At 36.3% G+C, this 18703-nt stretch overlaps 3 protein-coding genes and 1 long non-coding RNA gene across 25 annotated transcripts; 1 reads left to right on the top strand and 3 right to left on the bottom strand.

Moving 5' to 3' along the window:
• Window positions 1-52: 52 nt before the first annotated feature.
• Window positions 53-5746, bottom strand: LOC112278676 (3-ketoacyl-CoA synthase 11). 7 transcript variants are annotated; one of them, XM_073539577.2, is made up of 4 exons: window positions 5257-5746; window positions 3204-4657; window positions 2664-3108; window positions 53-1847 (listed from the first exon to the last, which is right to left on the bottom strand). In XM_073539577.2, exon 4 carries the CDS (start codon window positions 1799-1801, stop codon window positions 230-232), a length of 1572 nt encoding a protein of 523 aa, XP_073395678.1. In that variant the 5' UTR covers window positions 1802-1847; window positions 2664-3108; window positions 3204-4657; window positions 5257-5746; the 3' UTR covers window positions 53-229. The 7 variants fall into 7 exon arrangements, with proteins under 7 accessions (XP_073395678.1, XP_073395675.1, XP_073395676.1 ...); XM_073539574.2 differs by having other exon boundaries at window positions 2664-4657; window positions 5257-5324; window positions 5487-5746; XM_073539575.2 differs by having other exon boundaries at window positions 2664-4657; window positions 5261-5324; window positions 5487-5746.
• A 137-nt stretch (window positions 5747-5883) lies between these two features.
• Window positions 5884-9683, bottom strand: LOC112278677 (metal tolerance protein 1). Of its 16 annotated transcripts, none has more exons than XM_073539598.2 (5): window positions 9448-9683; window positions 9051-9152; window positions 7287-8650; window positions 6462-6648; window positions 5884-6308 (listed from the first exon to the last, which is right to left on the bottom strand). In XM_073539598.2, the coding sequence occupies exons 3-5, from the start codon at window positions 8101-8103 to the stop codon at window positions 5957-5959; spliced, it is 1356 nt and encodes a 451-aa protein (XP_073395699.1). In that variant the 5' UTR covers window positions 8104-8650; window positions 9051-9152; window positions 9448-9683; the 3' UTR covers window positions 5884-5956. The 16 variants fall into 16 exon arrangements, with proteins under 16 accessions (XP_073395699.1, XP_073395712.1, XP_073395703.1 ...); XM_073539611.2 differs by having other exon boundaries at window positions 7287-8643; XM_073539602.2 differs by having other exon boundaries at window positions 9490-9683.
• Window positions 9684-10070: 387 nt separating this feature from the next.
• On the top strand, window positions 10071-12530 carry LOC149989737 (uncharacterized). The gene is made up of 2 exons (XR_016500131.1): window positions 10071-10369; window positions 10618-12530. It is a non-coding gene; the product is annotated as an uncharacterized LOC149989737 (long non-coding RNA).
• Window positions 10688-16330, bottom strand: LOC112278679 (secretory carrier-associated membrane protein). The gene is made up of 12 exons (XM_024512298.3): window positions 15817-16330; window positions 15090-15155; window positions 14147-14209; window positions 13740-13773; window positions 13348-13470; window positions 12970-13035; window positions 12738-12831; window positions 12344-12389; window positions 12106-12173; window positions 11648-11696; window positions 11452-11517; window positions 10688-11060 (listed from the first exon to the last, which is right to left on the bottom strand). The coding sequence occupies exons 1-12, from the start codon at window positions 15877-15879 to the stop codon at window positions 10974-10976; spliced, it is 825 nt and encodes a 274-aa protein (XP_024368066.1). The 5' UTR covers window positions 15880-16330; the 3' UTR covers window positions 10688-10973.
• Window positions 16331-18703: the final 2373 nt, after the last annotated feature.

Here is an 18703-nt window from a genome sequence, read left to right as displayed (position 1 = left end):
CATCGGCATAGAAGTTGGATAGATAACAGGCACAAGACCAATCATGGCAACCTTATCGAAGACCATCCATTTTTTCCTCATTTGGTGGTAGAAATTTATTTCAGATGACACAAGTGAATAAAGTGTACTGTTACAACCTACATGTGTGACTAGAATAATTACAAGAATAAACAGCTTGTGATTTATTCTGATCACGTAATGAATCGGCGGAACCCTAACGCCCTATATCTCAAGAGACGAGATTTGCAGCGGTGGGTACCGACACCGGCAACTTGTCGATGCAATCCGACCACACTCCGCGCGCGGACGGCTTCAGAGTTCGCAGAGCTTTCCAAACCGCAGAATTGCACTTGAATCCGGAGCCGAAAGCGATTTGCCACACCCGGTCTCCACGCTTGACGCGCCCCTTGGCTTCTACGTAAGCTAGTTCATACCAGGGAGAGGAGCTGGAGGTGTTGCCGAATCGGTATAGGGTCATACGCGAAGGCTCCAAGTGCCATTCGGTGAGATCCAAGTTCTTCTCAATCTCATCGAGCACAGCTCGCCCTCCAGCATGGATGCAGAAGTGCTCGAATGCGAGGGTAAAATCCGGGATGTATGGCTTGATCTTTTTCATTTTGAAGAACTTCCGACCAACGAGTTTTGCGAAGAAGATGAGCTGCTCTGACAGCGGGAGGACGAGGGGACCCAGAGTGGTGATGTTCGCTTTGAGGGCATCTCCTGCGACGGACATCAAGTCGCGGGAGAGGGAGACCCCTGTCGTGCCACGGGAATCCTCTTCCTGGTAGACACACTGGAAGCATTTTTTATCGGCGCCCTTGTGCGTTCTCACGGTGTGCACGAGCTGGAATTTAGAACGGGACCGAGCGCTTCGCTTGTTGCTGAGAAGCATGGCCGCGCCGCCCATCCGGAAGATGCAGTTCGAGACTAACTTCGACCGGTCGTTGCCGAAGTACCAGTTCAAGGTAATGTTCTCGAAGGATAAGACGACAGCGTATGCATTGGGGTGCACTTGGAGGAGATCCTTGGCCAAGTCGATGGAGATGACCCCGGCGCTGCATCCCATTCCGGCAAGGTTGATGCTCTGGATGTTACCCCGCAGCTTGTAATGGTTGACGATCATGGCCGACAATGACGGCGTGGGATTGAACAAGCTGCAATTCACCACTAGAATATCGATGTCCTTCGGCTTTACACCCGTCGTTTCGAAGAGCTCGTCCAATACGCCGAACATAACCTTCTCGGCCTCTGCGCGCGCCATCGCCATGTTGGGACATGGCGGCTTTGCAAGCACTGCTGGGGGTAAGTAAGTCTCTTGCCCCAAACCGGACCTTTCGATGATCTTTCTCTGGAAGTCTATATTCTCCGGAGTAAAAGAACCCGAATCGATCGTCCGATCCAAGAAGAGCTTGTGTGAGCACTTGTTTTCGTCTTCGGGCTTGTAGCATGCGTAATCAACGAGGTACACGGGTCGTGGGCGGGTCATAAAGTACAATGTGGCACCGAAGACGAGGGCCCCAGAGGTGACGAGCACACTGACCAGGTTGTACTGAAGCTGCCTCCAGAGGTCACCGACATCGTGGTGGCTGAGGCGGCCGACCTCGGCGAAGATGGTGAGCAGGGCGGGCAGCATCAGAAGATACATGGCGTGCGAGATGACTATGTGGTACCCCAATTTTACATACTTGAGATTCACAGTTTTCAGGAAATCTGGCAGCTGAGGACGGTTTAATAATTCGGCCGATAATCCACGAAGAAGCGGGGCTCTCTGAGCCTCCATGTTTGAATCTCCAACCGGCATTGTAACTCACACAGATTGTGAATCAATAAAGCAGTTGTTGAACCACCTGGACAAGCGGACTACATGCAATTAGCTTCTTTGTCCCTGCATCTACAGAATTGAGCTAGTATTTATAATGGGATAACCCTGTCGACATTGATGCATTCTCACTGTCAACTATCATTATATTCAAACGCGGTAATTGAGGGGGAATTATCTGAATGAGTGAAGGGTAATAGTGTGACAACCCACAAATATTCAAGCATCTCACGAGAGAGAGGGAGAGGGAGCGCTGAGGGCAAATGACGGAGGAGTCTGTACACTTGAGAGCATAACGCACTATAATTCGGCTGGGTTACATAGCAAGTGAGTGAAAAACGTGGAACAATTTACGGCCAATACGGAAGCCGAGGCATTCAGTGCACCAAACCAAAATTATGATGCAGTATCAGGCACGGTCGACCAACTCAACAAGCAAATACTGCAGAGACTCCAGTTCGTTACTCGAGCGAGGTTCAGTACGCAAGATTAAGAGCTAGATTCGTCTTTGCGTACATTGAAACATGAGAAATGATTGGCTCAATGAGACAAATCATAATGTTTTCCAGTTCTCTTGTATCCTCACACATGCACACTTCGTGATCCATGGCTTACAAACAACAAGAAAACTAAATCTTGTAACATGCGTAATGTCTCCAAAGGACCACTACAGGTCCTTTCCAAGCTGCAAAGTTTACGCACGACCCCTCCAGCAGCCGAAATGATCATCTACTGGAAGTGTTTGTGAACTCTAAGCAGCAACTGTTTCAAGTTTTGAAGCTTAGAAACCTGAAAACTGGACCATCTCGGCGCAAGCCACATTAGAGAGGTTAAGAAGACTCACAGATTCTCAGCTCCTTCTCGACAATGACGCATTCCCAGCCAACTTTGGGTTAGAGAAAAATCCCAACCATATCGAAACCGTTGCACCCGTCTCCCTTTCACCACTGGATGTAGAGACTTCACCCAGTATATCACAACATTCGATAAGTTTTCTTCCACCCTGTAGGAACTAACTGAATTTCTGTGCAGAAAAATGCACGGCACAGAAACTCTGCCTCAACCTTCTGTGACCACTTCTACTCCATGAAGCTCGACCACTCCGAGCAACTAAACGAGATCGTTTTCGAGGATGCAACTGATCTTCCCCCACTCGCAGCTATGCGAGCACAACGATGTCCACAAGGTTAGACAACTCCCAACTCCACATGTTAATGAGCTTCCTTAGCAGCCACTTCACTGACAAAGCTCAGTGTTCCTTGTGCGCATAAACACCAATACTATCATCCCTGCAATATCATTTCGACTCTTATCACTCTCTGCAATAACCGATGCGAATTCTTTCGTAAAAAGGCGAATAAAAAAGGTTGCATGCTCCGCGCACCCCATTATCTCTAGCTCCTCTCACAGTCGAGCAGCGGGTGTGACCGGCGCGTGGTTTCGACCCTTTAGTTGTATAATGCCAAGCGTTTCTGCAGATCCATTGGCAGCTGGCCCCCCGGCAGCCTGTGTCGCTGCGGTATTAATGGTTTGGCTGGTGGTGGGAGGACATGGAGGCAACCATGACGAGAGCGGCAGAAGGTTGGCAGCCTGGAGGAACCCGTCTTTTAAATACCGCTTAGCTCTCGTAGGATAAAAAATGAATGCACTGGCTAGGTACACTCTACACACCCCCCGATTGAGGCCATTTATTGCAAGCTCCTGCAATCGCTTCAAGCCACTGATCCACTCTCAAGCATTAAGCAAAATACGATTACCGGGTCTTAAGTATACAACCACGGGGTCCCATGCATTCATCATGATTGTGGACCTCTGCACTTGACTAGTGGGTGTGTCGACCAGCGTGGGGTTCAGGGAAATTCATAGCGGAGCGACACACATTATCCTCTTTGTGCTCATCTACTCCTCCCTTTCCATTATTCTCCCCCCAGCAGCTTAGCAGCTAATTCTCATTCCAATGGTCTGTTCCGCAGCTCTTCTGTAGCTCATCAATATCAGCCATCTAACATCTTCCGTGGCACTTGCGGTACTATTTGCCACTTCAGGGGGATTGCTCACGATTTGCAGCGGAACACGTTGACCCACAAAGATGAAGTCACACACATATACTCTCTCTCACACACACACACAAACGTTATAAGTGTGGAATGGCAGCATGAATTGGGGGGGGGGCATGTGGAGGAGCAATGCGGTGCAGTGAGTGAGTTTAATGCACCAGCGTGTGAACGAGCCAGAGGGGGCGGAGACGGGGAGGTGGGTCAGTGACTCCGCTACAACCTCACATTCCCTTCCCCATTTCGTCCTCGCTTACTACTCTCATCATTCATTCATTCACTCATTCATTTGTGCTCTATATATCTATATCTCTCCATATTTTTTCGTGGCATTATGTAGCAATATTATAATGTCCTTTACTCCTCTGGACTACTCGCATGAGTGGGGCTCCTTTCCCATTAAGGCCATCCTCATTCGGGATCATTCAGTGACTAGTGCTGCAACGGTGCCAGTCCAACTCACAGGCCCACACCCCAACTCAACCCTCACTCGTTCCCTGCACTTCCCTTGCTAGCAGAAAAAAAGCCGATGAACAGATGAAGCCCAGAAAGGCATACCTAGTCGTAGTTTTAGTAGCACCATTACTTCAACCAGAATTATCACCGCTAGTATTGTTACTACGCTTTATAACAACTATTATTTTTACTACTATTATGGCAACTACTTTTCCTTCAGTGTTAGTAGTATTACTGCATTTGTCTTCATTGCATTACAACGCCCTCAGCACTGTTGGATTAAAGCCTGCCTGCCAGCTTACCTGCCTGCCTTCTGCACCCTCCCTAACTGCCCAGACCCAGAATGCATTAATGAATACATGAATATGTTAACTAATCACCATGAGTTGAGTTGTGTTTCCACTTGATTAGTCATTCTTCTTTATTTATTAGGGGAAGGAATGGAAGAAGAAGGAAAAGAATGAAAAATAAATAAATAAATAAATCGCGAAGGAGAGAAATGAATTGTGCCTATACATAAATTTGTAGATACAATCATTCCTCGTTTCTAATTCTTGCCTCTGATTGTTTGTTTGGACAGTAGTGGGTGGGTATGGTGTGAGAAATGTGGGGTGTATTCTATTCTATTCTAGTATGTCAACCCATCAGGCATACAACTCCCTCTTCAATAATGCTCAACAGTACAATAACAGTATTCCATTTCAGTTGTGAGCATTTGTAGTGAGTTCATAAAAGGTTGCCATTTACGCATATAATTCAAGAATACTAAGAAATAGAAATAATTATAGGGTAAGGTTTTGGAATAATGAGAGAATTATATATACATATATATATATTATTGATTAGTTCAACAAAATTATTTATTACAATATCTAAGATTGGATTAATATTAACATGAAAAAAATTACATGGGTGCTTGGTTCTTACTTACGTGAAGACCATGATTTGAAGATTTACTATTGAAATAATTGTTTTTGCTCCAATTGCTTTTCTTTCTGTGATCCAATGATTTAGAATCACTCCTTTACAACATTAGGCTCATCCTAAGCCTTACAATATGATATTACAATTATTTTTTGGTTAATTCATAAAACGATTTCTTTAAAACGTAGTTGTGTTTTATATTTATATGCTCTCAATTAAGTTTACTTTTTTACCTTCTTACATTTTGATACTTTTTCTTTCAAATTCTAAGAAATGTTGATCATAATTCTCTAACTTCTTCATTTCCATTCACTTATCTCAACATGTGCATTTAATAATGTACAGGCAATGAATTTTTTTATTTGTTGCAATCTTCAAGAGCTTAAATTCCTTGTTGGTTTTATAACATATTTTCAGTTTTGTAAATCTAATATATTAATTTATTCCAAGTCATTAAATTTTCTGGATTTCAAGCGTAAACTCCCTATTTTGGCAAATACAAAACACTCAATCTAATAATCATTAAAAATAAAATAAAATAAAATAAAAACGAAATAAAAACCACTGTGTAATAGATTACTCTATTTTATTTTGCAATCCCAAAACAAATAGAAAGTTTACTTGTGAACATAGAACAATTTAACTGATTTTTTTCTGATAAATTAAAAATAAAATAATTACAATATTTTAAGATTCTTTAAAATTATATTCTACTTTCAATTTGGATTGTAGTGTGTGTGATTTTAAATTTAATTTCTAAATAGTCAACCACATTTTGTAACACTTCATCATAATTGGCATTAGGAGAAACTTGAATATGGCATGTTAGAAGAGTTTTTCCTATTGTAAGAGCCCAAATATGCAATTCATGAATAGCTACAACATTTGGCAGTTCATTTAATCCATATTGCACTTCTTGAGCATTAATTTCATGGGGTGTACTTTCCATCAAAATGTGCAAGACATCTTTTAACATTTGAATAGTAGTGCCTAACACTAACACCGAGAATAGTATTGTGCATATTACATCAATAATCTTCCACTTGGGATTATACCTATTGAAAACCCACATAAGAAAATAACAAAAATCATCGAATTTGTTTTCCAATATAAAATATCAATTTCATAAAAGTTTGTTAAGCTTTAAAAAAAATAATAATTATCCACATGCGATTTTGATTGAATCTATTAGTGAATATTTTTCTTACCAAATGGCAGCAGCACCTATTATGACCCCAATGCTTTGAATTGCATCTCCAAGCACATGAAGATAAGCACCTTGCAAATTGAGGTTATTGTGTCCATGTTGAACTGTAGCTGTTGTCTTGCTTAACATGCTAACATCGTGTTTTTCATCATTAAAGTTATTTTCTTCATGTGTTTTTGATGATGTTGCTGGATGAATGTCCTTCACCACACATTCCATAAGTGTCATCCAAATATAATTCTAAATTTAGTAAACAGTGTAGTTATTTGTAGAATTTGTGAAAGATATTGTGATTTTAAAGGAAATGAAACAAAACTTACGAATATATATATATATATATATATATATATTATTTTATTAAAAATTTAACTAGATGCATATCAAATTCAATATATATAAGAATATTAAAAATAATATATATATATATATATATATATATGTATTAAATCATAACAAGTGAAACATTACTAAAAATTAAAATATTGCATAGATGATAATATTCAAGTAAAATTATATTTGACTACAACAAAAAAAACCTTGTATTATGTTAGCAATAAATAATTAAAATAAAAAACAAAAATAAAAAACAAAAAGAAACTCCAATAGATTAACAACATATATTCATGTTTTACAAATTTGAAGTAAAATAAGATTGATACATTCCAGCTGTAATGACATGTTACTCAGATTCTACATTACATTGTCAAAAAAAAAACTATAAAAATAAAAATAAAAATGAATGAAACCATCATTGTAAACTTGTATTCAACTAAAGAAGTGTAGATCCTCAAAACTTGCTTAATGACAACTAGAGTAGTATATCTACCGTTGCAAGCAAGAGCATGCCGGGCATGTTTACCATATTTATTAAAGCTCATCTCTTCATATTTACTTTGGCCACCATCAATCCCATGACTAGAATGTTTGCAACTTTTGTAACTATCCAAGTTGACATTCTCACCAAATTCATTACACCCATGGTTCTTAAAACAATTAGGGTTGACATTCTTATGTGAAGTATCATGTTCATGATCCTTGTCACCATGAAGATCAAAGCTTTCATCAAAATTGTCATGTTTATGATTTTTGTAACTATTAGAGCTTCCATTCTCATGGGAATCATGCCCGTGGTTGTGATGGTGCTCGTGGTTACCAATATTGAAGCTATAGTTTTCATGACCGAGCAAAACAATCATAGCAATATTTACAAAGAGGCCAAGTATTGCAATACCAAACATCACTGTTCCATTGACTATGTCTTTGTTGGAGTCATATAGCCTTTCAAAGGCTTCATAGAGAAGCATTCCGGTGACGAGCCAAATGAATTGGATCGATACAAGAGCACCTAATATCTCCAACCGGAAGAACCCATATGATTGAATGGCTGTGGATTCCCAACTTGAGGCCCATATTGCAAAAAGGGAGATGGCAAAGCCGGCAATATCACTAAGTAGATGAGCTGCGTCCGTTAGAATGGCTAAGCTATTTGCATACATACCACCCACAACTTCAACACACATAAAAAATATGCAAAAAATCATGGCTTTTTTAAGTTTCTTTGATGCATTTTCTCTTTCTATTTTGTCTTGTTCAATTGTATTATTGCTTTCTAAACTGCAAGTGTGGTTATTTGCACACTTCATTTTTTATTTTTTAAAAAATTGGTTACATTCTTTTCTCAAATAATATTGCATTTTATATTGTTTTCATTTGATTGTTCCTTTTTTTGTATCATGACAATAGAAATATGTGATCTAAGAATGTATTCATAATTTTTTTAAATAATATAACAATGGTAACAGAAGCCAAAAAATAACGAAATACACTTCTTCAAAATTATGGTATTGTGGCATGCTGTGAATTTATAAAAGAATTTCATAAAATCTATTGATTTTTTCATTAAAAATAAAAATGTAAATTCAAGATATAGGTGAATAACCATGTTTTCATTACTTAATCAGAAGTTGTGATTATGTCTTTACCTATTTATTAATGAGAAGAATTGGATTATTCAATAGTGTCTTTTGAAGGTGGATGATATTTGATCTAATCCACAATTCCAGTTTTTCCTTTTGCAACTTTTACAACAGAAAGTTCATAAGAGAATAATAATTTGCATTGATTGATCAATCAAAAACGAAATTTGAGAAATAAGAAATAGGATCTCCCTTTTTAAATTATTCCTGTTGACTAATATACATTTGTAACATGTAATTAGAAATTTTATTTCTGATTAACTTGACTTAACTTATGGTTATATATATATTACAACATCAATAATTAGAATACACACAAAAACTCAGTCAGTGCAGATTTTAATAGACAGAATTTCGTAAACTATTTGATACCAATAAGGTGATATAGCATACTCTTAAAAAGATTACAAATATAATTTTAAACTATTTTATCTATAGTATAAAAATAAATATTTTTTAAATTATCAGAGATTTCTTTTTTCTCTTTTATTTAAATTATTGATTTTATTTTCAAAATATAAAGTAAAATAATTCAAATATTTTAAATTGAAATATCTTTAATAAGAAATCAATAATATATATATATATATATATATATATATAAATCAACCCACCACAAGACTTCTGGTGCAATTATATTTATCACAATCTTGTGCAATAAACATATATATATATATATATATATATCCAACAAGAGGACATCCAAAGTTGTTTGCCTGAATCAATAGACAAGTCACTTGCCATGAGGAGTCTTGGGGCAACAATGGCTGAGTAAACATGTTGCATGATTTGAACCATCAATGTGCTGGGAATTTTAATGTGGAATTTTCACATAATTCCAGGACATGTTCTCAATGGCGAGTATGTATTGCATAGAATTTCGATTGATAGAATTGCACTAGAGGCTATGTAGTGGGTTAATATACACACACACACACACACACACACATATATATATATATATATATATATAACTAAAATTAATATTAAACTTCATAAAATAAATATTACATCTTTACTACAAATAAGATATAAACATAAATAAATTTATACTATCTTCTGCTGTATTTGTGTAAAAATTCCCTTTGAAGAATTTTTCAAATTATGCTCATAAAGTAAATGATCATACAAATCATGAGTATAATTTTTTAAAATTCTACAAGAGTTCTCAAATTATGGGAGTTAATTAAAAGAAAAAGAACATGATCCACTTATCATAAATGGTTTTTATAAAATACATTTAAGGGGATTTTAATCATGGTTTTTATAAAATAAATTTGAATAAATAATCTAAAAAATAATGGATAAGAAAAAGAGTAAAACAAGTCATGAAAATTTTTAAGCTTTTCAATTACTAGAAAGGTTTGGTAAGAGTTTTTAATGGCTTTATTTAATCATATTTATTACATATCTCTTCATATTGGTCAAACAGTGGCAAAAAATGTGGTACTCGTTACATTGATTGATGGGTTCTGTAAATAGAATACTAGACCTGACAAAATTTCTGACATACAAAACTTTTAAAAAATAATACCAGTGTATTTGTGACTTTTGATTATTTAATCAGGAATTGAACATGATTATACAAGAAAATCTGCATAAATTATAATGTATTTGATATCTAATGTATAAATTAATAAGAGGTCATGAAGTGCAATGAGTATTTTTATTTATTTTTTATTTTCTATTTTTTTCCATTCTAAGTATGTAGATTCTACCAATTTTGAAATATACACATCTTTTTAAATGGGTACTGTATACAAATTTTGACATAACTCTTCAATTTTCTGTAAAAATCGCCTATTTGAGGTGGACCAACCACAAATTCCAGGAGACAACATTATTTATATCATAAAGAAAAAATTGTAAAAAATACCTCCACAATAAATGAAGACAATCGCAAAAGAAAGACTTCAATTACGATTGACATTCTGTATGTTTTGAAGATTAATAACATTTTTTAATGATTCCATGAATCATATTATTAGTCTTAACATCAAAGCAGACTTTTGTTGTATGTTAGAATATAATATTAGTCAAGAAAAATATTATTAGACTAGCAATTCAGAAAATAATGATTTCTAGAAAACTTATAGAAAATAAAAAGGCTCTTGCAGCAGGACACCACTTAACTTCTATTAGATTACCTAATCAAGCAATTAAATTTTACCATGATTGCAGGGTGTTAGATTATTATGAAAAACATTTAACTTCAAACTTAATATTCCAACATTAATATTGACACCCAATGTACTCCCAATTCATTTCTTTGGGTCAATAAAATTATTCAATCCCAATAACTTAAATGAGACAAATTATCATCTGCACTTAACAAAAGCAACTATGCGGTGGACAATTCCATTGAGGACCATGCCAGGGTTAAAAGGCAGGTGAAAAACCCTCACTACTGTCCGTATTTCATACTGAACTTCAGCAACACAATCTGTGCCAATGCAAGCTTTCCTAACAAACTGCAAATCTCTACAAGAGATATTTAAACAATGAAACTCTGGTCTATCAATAAGAGTGCAACTAAATCAAACAGCTGATCTAAAAGCACCCGCTTCAGCCTCTCGCTTCATATCAGCTGCTCTTCCTTCGCCTCTGAAATATTGCGTGACACTCTGACCAAAACACACCGCAAACGACTTAAAACACAGAAACCGCAAGACAACAGTATGTTAAAAAATAAAAATAAAAATGTTTTGACACGTACGGGGAAGACAACAGCTATTGATACACAACACCCACAAACCAAGGAAATAATAAGAACCATTACAAAAGAAACTAGGCGCCCTCAACTAGGTACCACGTTGAAGACTTGGAACATGGAATTGATGTAAGAGAAATACATGTAAGAGGACGTCACTGCATGAGAGATAAACAAGACACATACCTAGTCATAAATTTGTTAAAAGATTTCTTGACAAATGACCAATCACATGAAACAAAAGATTTTAAGCTATTGCACTACACACGCTAAGTTCTTTAACAAAGGAAATCCATGGTTCTTACCTTTAAAACCCAGATGCTGAGAAGTGTTTCCAGTGTGTACAAGGCAAACCCAACCATATAAAAGATCTGATGAAAACATCAATCGTAAAGATAAGCGTTAGCTTTAGAAGACTGCGGTCAAATGCGCTGCAATTACAATCGAAGGAGCACAGTATAAACAAGAAACTGTAAAATCTCAGGAAGACTGCACACTTACGCCAATAATGAGCTTCTGAGAGAAAAGGTCAAGCGCTGGTATGATTCCCCTGTATCAACAACCTCGCAATTTAGTCACGTGACTTGCATGATTGTCAACATCGAGAGTGAGTTTCAATAAACTGGATAAACGATGTTGTGTAAAAAGATAATCACAATTCAAATGCTAGTAAAAAAAAAATGGTGAACTGGTTATGTTCTTAGTACGTGTTTTGTAAAATTAGACGAATATCTAGTTTAGCAGTCGAGCCCTCAACGTAGAATTCCATGAACTTCTAAGACTCGGGTATCCTCTTACTTTTGTTTAAGTAGCTACTGAAACCGTACAAATTATATATAAATATAAAAGAAGATGCAGTGTCTGATATTCAAGAAAGATCCAAGAGCGATCTCATGCGAAACTACGATTCTCAATTTGTGGTCTAGATGAAGAGGGTTTGATGGCATCTTGACACTTACGCAAGTGACTTTCCTTTGAAGATGATGGGCGGAGCAACAGCAGCCAACACACAAAATGCAATGTGGAGCTACACAAGGAAAAAGGACACTAGTTCAACTTCAAATCCTGGTACATCATGGCAACCAAAAGTGAAAAACTAGCTAACACAATGCTTTTAGAAAGTCTAAAGTCCATCGTGCTTTCTCTTACTTATTAATGGACAAGATATAGAAGGATAGGGACCGAAACTGAACTTACCAGATAGAATATCAGGAACCAACCAAATCTCAGAACACTATCGGACCTGTCCATGCCCAAAAATAACAGCTGAGTAATGAACGAATAGGTAAGTTAAAAACTAAAGAAGCATAATCATGTAACTAAACCACAACTGCTTATCACCAACTTCAAGTACAAGGAATACCACATCTGTGATTTACAGGCTTTATTTCTTGCATTCCCAAGACTACACGTACAGGAACATGAAACAGTTTTAAGTCAAAGAAGTAATCATGAATTAGCTATTTAACAAAACCATGATATTGTCCTGAAAGTCGAGCAACAATTAAGAGCTAAATGTACACTGAAATTTTTTACTACATAACTTCTACCGACTTTATCAAGAAGTTTGAAATTTGAACGAATTTAGTACCTCATTGCCCGGTAGAGAGGCCTATACCACAAAAAATACGACATGGGATAACCAGCCAGCACGTAAATAATACCAAGAAGAAGAATCTGCACACCTGTTACCTTGAAGTTGTCAGTGTACTGAAAATTTCCACCACACCCTGCTAGAATACATCCCATGAACCAGCTGTCTAACTACTTGGAAGTAAGAGAAGACATTCAGCAAATAGACAACAGGGTGCCTCAGTTCTTACCACCAACATTAGCAATAAGCGCTGAAAGCACGCAAACGAAGTTCCAAAAGAGACAGAGTAGAATTCCTGATTGAAATATATAAAACAATGAGTACAAGAGTACGAAAAATTGAAAGAATGAGGGTTATTTGAATTGCCCACACAATGCTCCAACATTATAGCAACCTGCAACTACAATGATCAGAGAACAATCTGGACAGTAGAGACTTTGCTCCTGCAGGTGAAAACACCCAAACTACGCCACAGATACCTCTAATCGTTAACCTCTTGTATCCCATATTCCAAGCTTACTCACTACCAAGTCGATACAGCATAATTGCAAGAACCAATTGCTGGGGTTAACTGTTGCAACATATTCGAAGTTATTTTAGAGGTTACCTAACCAACTTGCATAAGCCCAGCGCATCAATCCCCGCGAGTGTGCTGGAATATCATTAGCGATATCATGATGAAGAATGTGGATGAAAGGTGGCCAGTTTCTAGACTCTATCGAAACGCCAGCTGCAAAAATGCGTTCAGAGTAAGATGCATATGTAATACACATTGCACACATCCCTCCGAATGATCAAATATTTGCCAAAATAAACACCAAACCAAAATGATACTGAACTTGTGTAAAACTGTTGCTGAAAGAATCTTACACATAAAACATCAAGAAATATGAATACTAGAGACATAGAGGTACACAGATAGTCTTCTGAACACTTCCGGATATAAAGCTGTAAAGCAAAACCAACGTGTGGCTTTCGTGAGGACTATAATAAGAGTACCTCTTGCAACAGCATCCTCCCTGCGTTTCAACTCCTACACTCCCACAAAAAGGCTCATAAGGTTACTGAAGATACTCGAAATAGAAACCACTCTGCACAAACTGCTAACGAAAGCTAACAACAGAGAGTTCGGCAACCAATCCTTCTCCAGTGACATAATCGTTCATAGAAAAATAAGTTAAGCCCACTTCACTTGTTCAACTAATCATAATTTTAAAATGATGAGTCATTGATGCGTTTATGTTTGTGTACGTGAATGTCAAGCTAATAATACAGATGCTTTGAAGGTTATCTGGCGCATCTTCGCTGCTCCATCGTGGAAGTCGCTAACTCTTTAAAGTAAGGGTACACAACAGAGAGCGCTGTAGAACAGCCCTAGAATGGAAAGAAAGGGAATGCACGCGTACTTGCTCTTTTCTCCTCAATTCTTCTTCCTTGGCTTTCAGCTCTTTCTCCTTCTTCTTGTAGTCCTGTTCACACATCGAAAACTTCAGCAAAAAAAAAAAGAACAAAGAAGCGACACTCGAATTGCTGAAGTATCTCATTAATCTTGAGGTCTAAATTCATTTTATCGCACTCACCAACGGGGCCTTACTCACTCCTGAGAACGCTGATTCATGCGAATGAGAAGACGATCTAGAGTTCGAAAACAGATTTTCAAGTTTCTTCCGCTCAATGAGATTGCGTAGTATTACACGGGAACACATATTCTCTCACTTCTAACTTTATAAGCAACATGAGCCAAAAAAATCCTTAAAAAACTGAACAAGTCATCTAGCCAAGTCCTACTGTTTTTCTCAATTCGGTGAGTAATCTGGTATCCTTTACTCGAAATTCCGTTCCCTTTTATCTTTTATTTTGTCTAACACGTATTAGGCCATCACAAAAGACAAAGGGTTTTTTATGCGTCCACTTTACGGCCAACGCTGAGCGTACCGACCAATTATCCAGTTAAACAAACTACAAGATAGGAGGAAATTACGTTTTTTTATTTATTTTATTTTTTTATGAGCTTAGTATTAATACAACTGCCATTAGCATTTTTATCAGCAAAAGAAGAGATAAAGAAACTTAATTGCTTTGCTTACACGGTAGAAGTTTTCTGCATCTTATCATGTAATAAAATGTACTTAGAGATACTTGATCATGGATCAATCTGTTCATCATAATGACACTCTACCTTTCGATCGTAAACATGAATAGACACGAGTCATAGAATACAATGGTATATAAATGAGGTGAAATGTTACAGATAATGTGTGTAAGTTTCATATCCTGTTCATCATACATGTGTTGAGTAACGAAGGATCGATTGGCACAACTTAGTACAACTTAGTACAGGTAACATACCGAGCCATTAAAGAGGCCATTACCGTCATAAGACGGCTTCGCTGCCTGCGCCCGCACCACGGGATCCTGCAGCATTGACACATTCTTAACAAGTTCGTAAGCTTGTTTCGTCCATTGAGGGTATCGCTATGCAACTCGCCGGGGATTCAAACACAAAGCAGCCAATTTCTGAGGATTTTATGCCGCTCAGGAAGAGAAAATATAGCAAGCTTAAGGCAGAGAATCTGCATCACTACATTATCACCTGGTATTTTATTTTATTTTATTTTATTTTTTAAATATACATTTTTAAAATTTCTCGAAAAGGTTAAAGAAAGAAGACTGTTGACAAGAACAAAATACCCGTACTCTTGTAACAACTGTATCATTTTCAAACGCTGCTAATGTGCATGAGTTAATAGGGCATCTACTGCTTCAAAAGGAAAAGCACATTCAACATCATGAAAAAATGGTCTATTAAACTGAGAGACCCAACCTCTGAAAACCTTGAAAAGGTTGAAAGAGGGTCCAAAGCTAGAACCGATCCCACGGTTAAGAGCATATCTTTACATACCACTAAATGTACAAGAAATAGAAAACGGACTTTTCAGGGGTTGTGAAGAATAAACACCAACAGCAGCATCAACACCTTTGCGAAGCAACAACAAATCACGAAAAAAATAAAAATAAATCAAAAATCAAAAGCGACACTCCCAAACTACAGAACCCCAGCTGCAGGTGCACTTACAGAGAACGGATTCACTTCTTCCTCCGCCTCATCAAACGGATTTCTATCATAACGGTCCGCCATTTCCAAATCTCGTGGATTTTCCCGTCGTCACTACCCAACTACCTGAATTCCCAAGTTCTCAGAACAGCAACCCTGTCACTCACACCCACAATCCCCTCGCACCTCTCGCTTCAACACGCCCAAATCCACCGAAAATCCCGCCAAACAACCGCTACCTAACCTTTGCTGCCCTTGCGCAAACAACAAAAATAATGCAGACCCTTCTCCTCCTCCTCCTCCGCCACTGCTGCTCCACTACCCAGTCAAAAACAGCAGCCGAGTCGGAAATTGGAAGAACGCAGCTCGAAAAGTCACTCTGCAAGTCGGCAGAAGGATCAGTTCATGGCTCAGAGGAGAATGTGCGACGCAAGGAAGACGTGAAAATAGCAAAGCGACGCAAGGAGAGGCGCAGCGGAGCTGGTTCGGAAGCTGCAAACGCGCGCATCCCAGCAGGAGCAGCGGGAGCAGCAGGAGCTGTGGGACTGAATGAGGCTAAACTTCATTCATCTCTCATCCATGTGTATTCTTCATCCTCCGGATATCATCTGTTTCTCACTTCCTACATTCATCCGCCCATTCATTCATTCATATGCATCTTTTGGTTGGCCGCTCTTGTATGTCTGGCCCCACTGTCCTATAAGGTCCCCCCCCCCCTTTTGGTGAGGCAACCCATTGCTCGTCTTGTTTGCCCTTATTTAAACACTTCTTGAATTCATGCTTTCTACTTTGCATTGTGAGGCTTGTAGAGCTCATATTGTTTGCTTTTCTTGAGTTTCCAATATTTTTGGAATTTCATTTGTGGGAGTTCAAATTATGGTGTTGGGATGTGATGAATTAAACTTAGCTTAATTTACGTACAAAGAATAAGAAAAAAAATTATGTTAAAATTCTTAATAAAAAAATTATTGTTCTTTTACATGAGCTTAATGATGTATTAACAAGCTTTTTTCTGTAATAAAGGAATGGATGATTTGTTAACTTGATAGTGTGAAAAAATTTACAATATTATTGTAATCTGTTTCATCACAATATGTTTAATATCTTGAGTTTCATATTGTTTTTTAAACTAAATTCGTGCAAAAGGTAAAGATAGTTTCTACACTATCAATAATAACAAGTAGATGTATATGAAATATAATGTATTTACTCTACTTTGTCTGTAATCACATACAGTAGTATAAAAATGTAACAATAGTGGAACTTGAAACATAAGAGCCCAACATGAAGGGACATGAAACAGTATAACATGGGCTTGATTTTGAACTCATATTAATTCTTCATGATCAGTACAAAATTTTATGTATTTTCTTGGGTGTTTTATATATGAAAAAGAAAAGAAAAAATTAATGTATAAAATATTTTAGTATAAAAATACAAACAAAAAAATAAACGTATTAACATATTAATAATTCTACAAGTAACTTTGAGCCTAGATCTTCTTGAGAAAACTTATTTGTATTTATGTTTTTATTTACTTATTATTTTTTCTATTTCAAAAGATCTTTATTACATATAAATAGGATTTTAAAAAATTAAAAACAAACTTAATGTTATAATCTCAAATATTCTAAGTATAATTTTTTTTATTTGAAATTTATTAAAATATTTACTATTTTTTAAAATTATTTGTATAAATTATTTTAAATATATTTATTAATCAAAAGTAATACAATTCAATGTTTCTTCCTTGTAAGTAGTGGCATTAAGGCAAAAAAATCCATACAAATTTAAAGTTTATTATTTTTCTTGGAAACAATTGAAGATAACAAAGTAATTTGATTAACAAGATTTATAAATCTAATATTAAGAAAATGGTTGATATTATTGTCTCAAGGATATGAATCACAAAAGACTGAAGGGTTAGTACATTCTTGGCTCACTAGAAAAGAGTAGATAATTACTTAAAGATGTTATAATATTAAATTAAAATGGCTATTGTCAAAGACAAAAAAGCTGGAGACTCTTGAAACAAGACCAAGCACAAAAAATGTATTAATAAGAGTAAAGAAGTCTTCACTCTTGCCTCTATATATACTATTTAATTAAGAGCTATATAGTGATGTTCTATAGGACCTCCAACATGTGTTTAACTTGTAAGACAAGTTTCCTATATGTGCAACATGTAGCCAAGTTATTGGCTAAGTTTCCAATCTACCAATCAACTACGCATACATATAAAATCAATTCCACATCTATAAAACTTTTAAAAAGCTTTTCCACAAGCTACTATCAAATCTATATATATTTACTTTCTATCTAATACTTCTTATTTAAATAATTATGTATGTTTGTAATATCTTCTGAACTACCTTTACATAATTAGAATTTATGTAGTATTATTTTTAAGAGTGTTCTTTCTTGGTTTTCACCTTTGACTTTTAAAATTATTATAATATTCTTTCTAAGAGTATTCTTTCTTGGTTTGAACCTCTAATGGAAAAAAATCACAATAATTCTATGATTTGAATTCATTCTTTGAAGTGTTTATGGCTACATTTAGAGAAAGTAATAAAAAAAAATATAGTAGGGATTAAGCTTGTATTTCTATGATAAAGATTATATTTAGCCAATATATATGGTGTTGAATTTTAAAACCTTATCTATAATGTGGATTGGAATAAAAAAGCCCTAATCAATCAATTTTGATATGAATTGAAGGATAATATCAAAGATTTATTGTTGGCAATGTTGAGAGCAAATTTATTGGAAAAATTTATTATTCAAGCCATTGTATGTGATAATTGACTTTTTAAAAGACATCAAGAATAAAGATTTGGATCAAAAGCTGCAAGTTAAGTCATGGCAATAACTTCTAAGTTTTTGGAAGCTTATTTATCTAAGGTAG

Source organism: Physcomitrium patens, chromosome 2 (genome assembly GCF_059467195.1).
Source record: "Physcomitrium patens ecotype Gransden chromosome 2, ASM5946719v1, whole genome shotgun sequence".
Taxonomy (NCBI): Eukaryota; Viridiplantae; Streptophyta; class Bryopsida; order Funariales; family Funariaceae; genus Physcomitrium; species Physcomitrium patens.
Note: the sequence above shows the minus strand (reverse complement) of the source record. Positions and strands in the feature narration are given on the sequence as shown.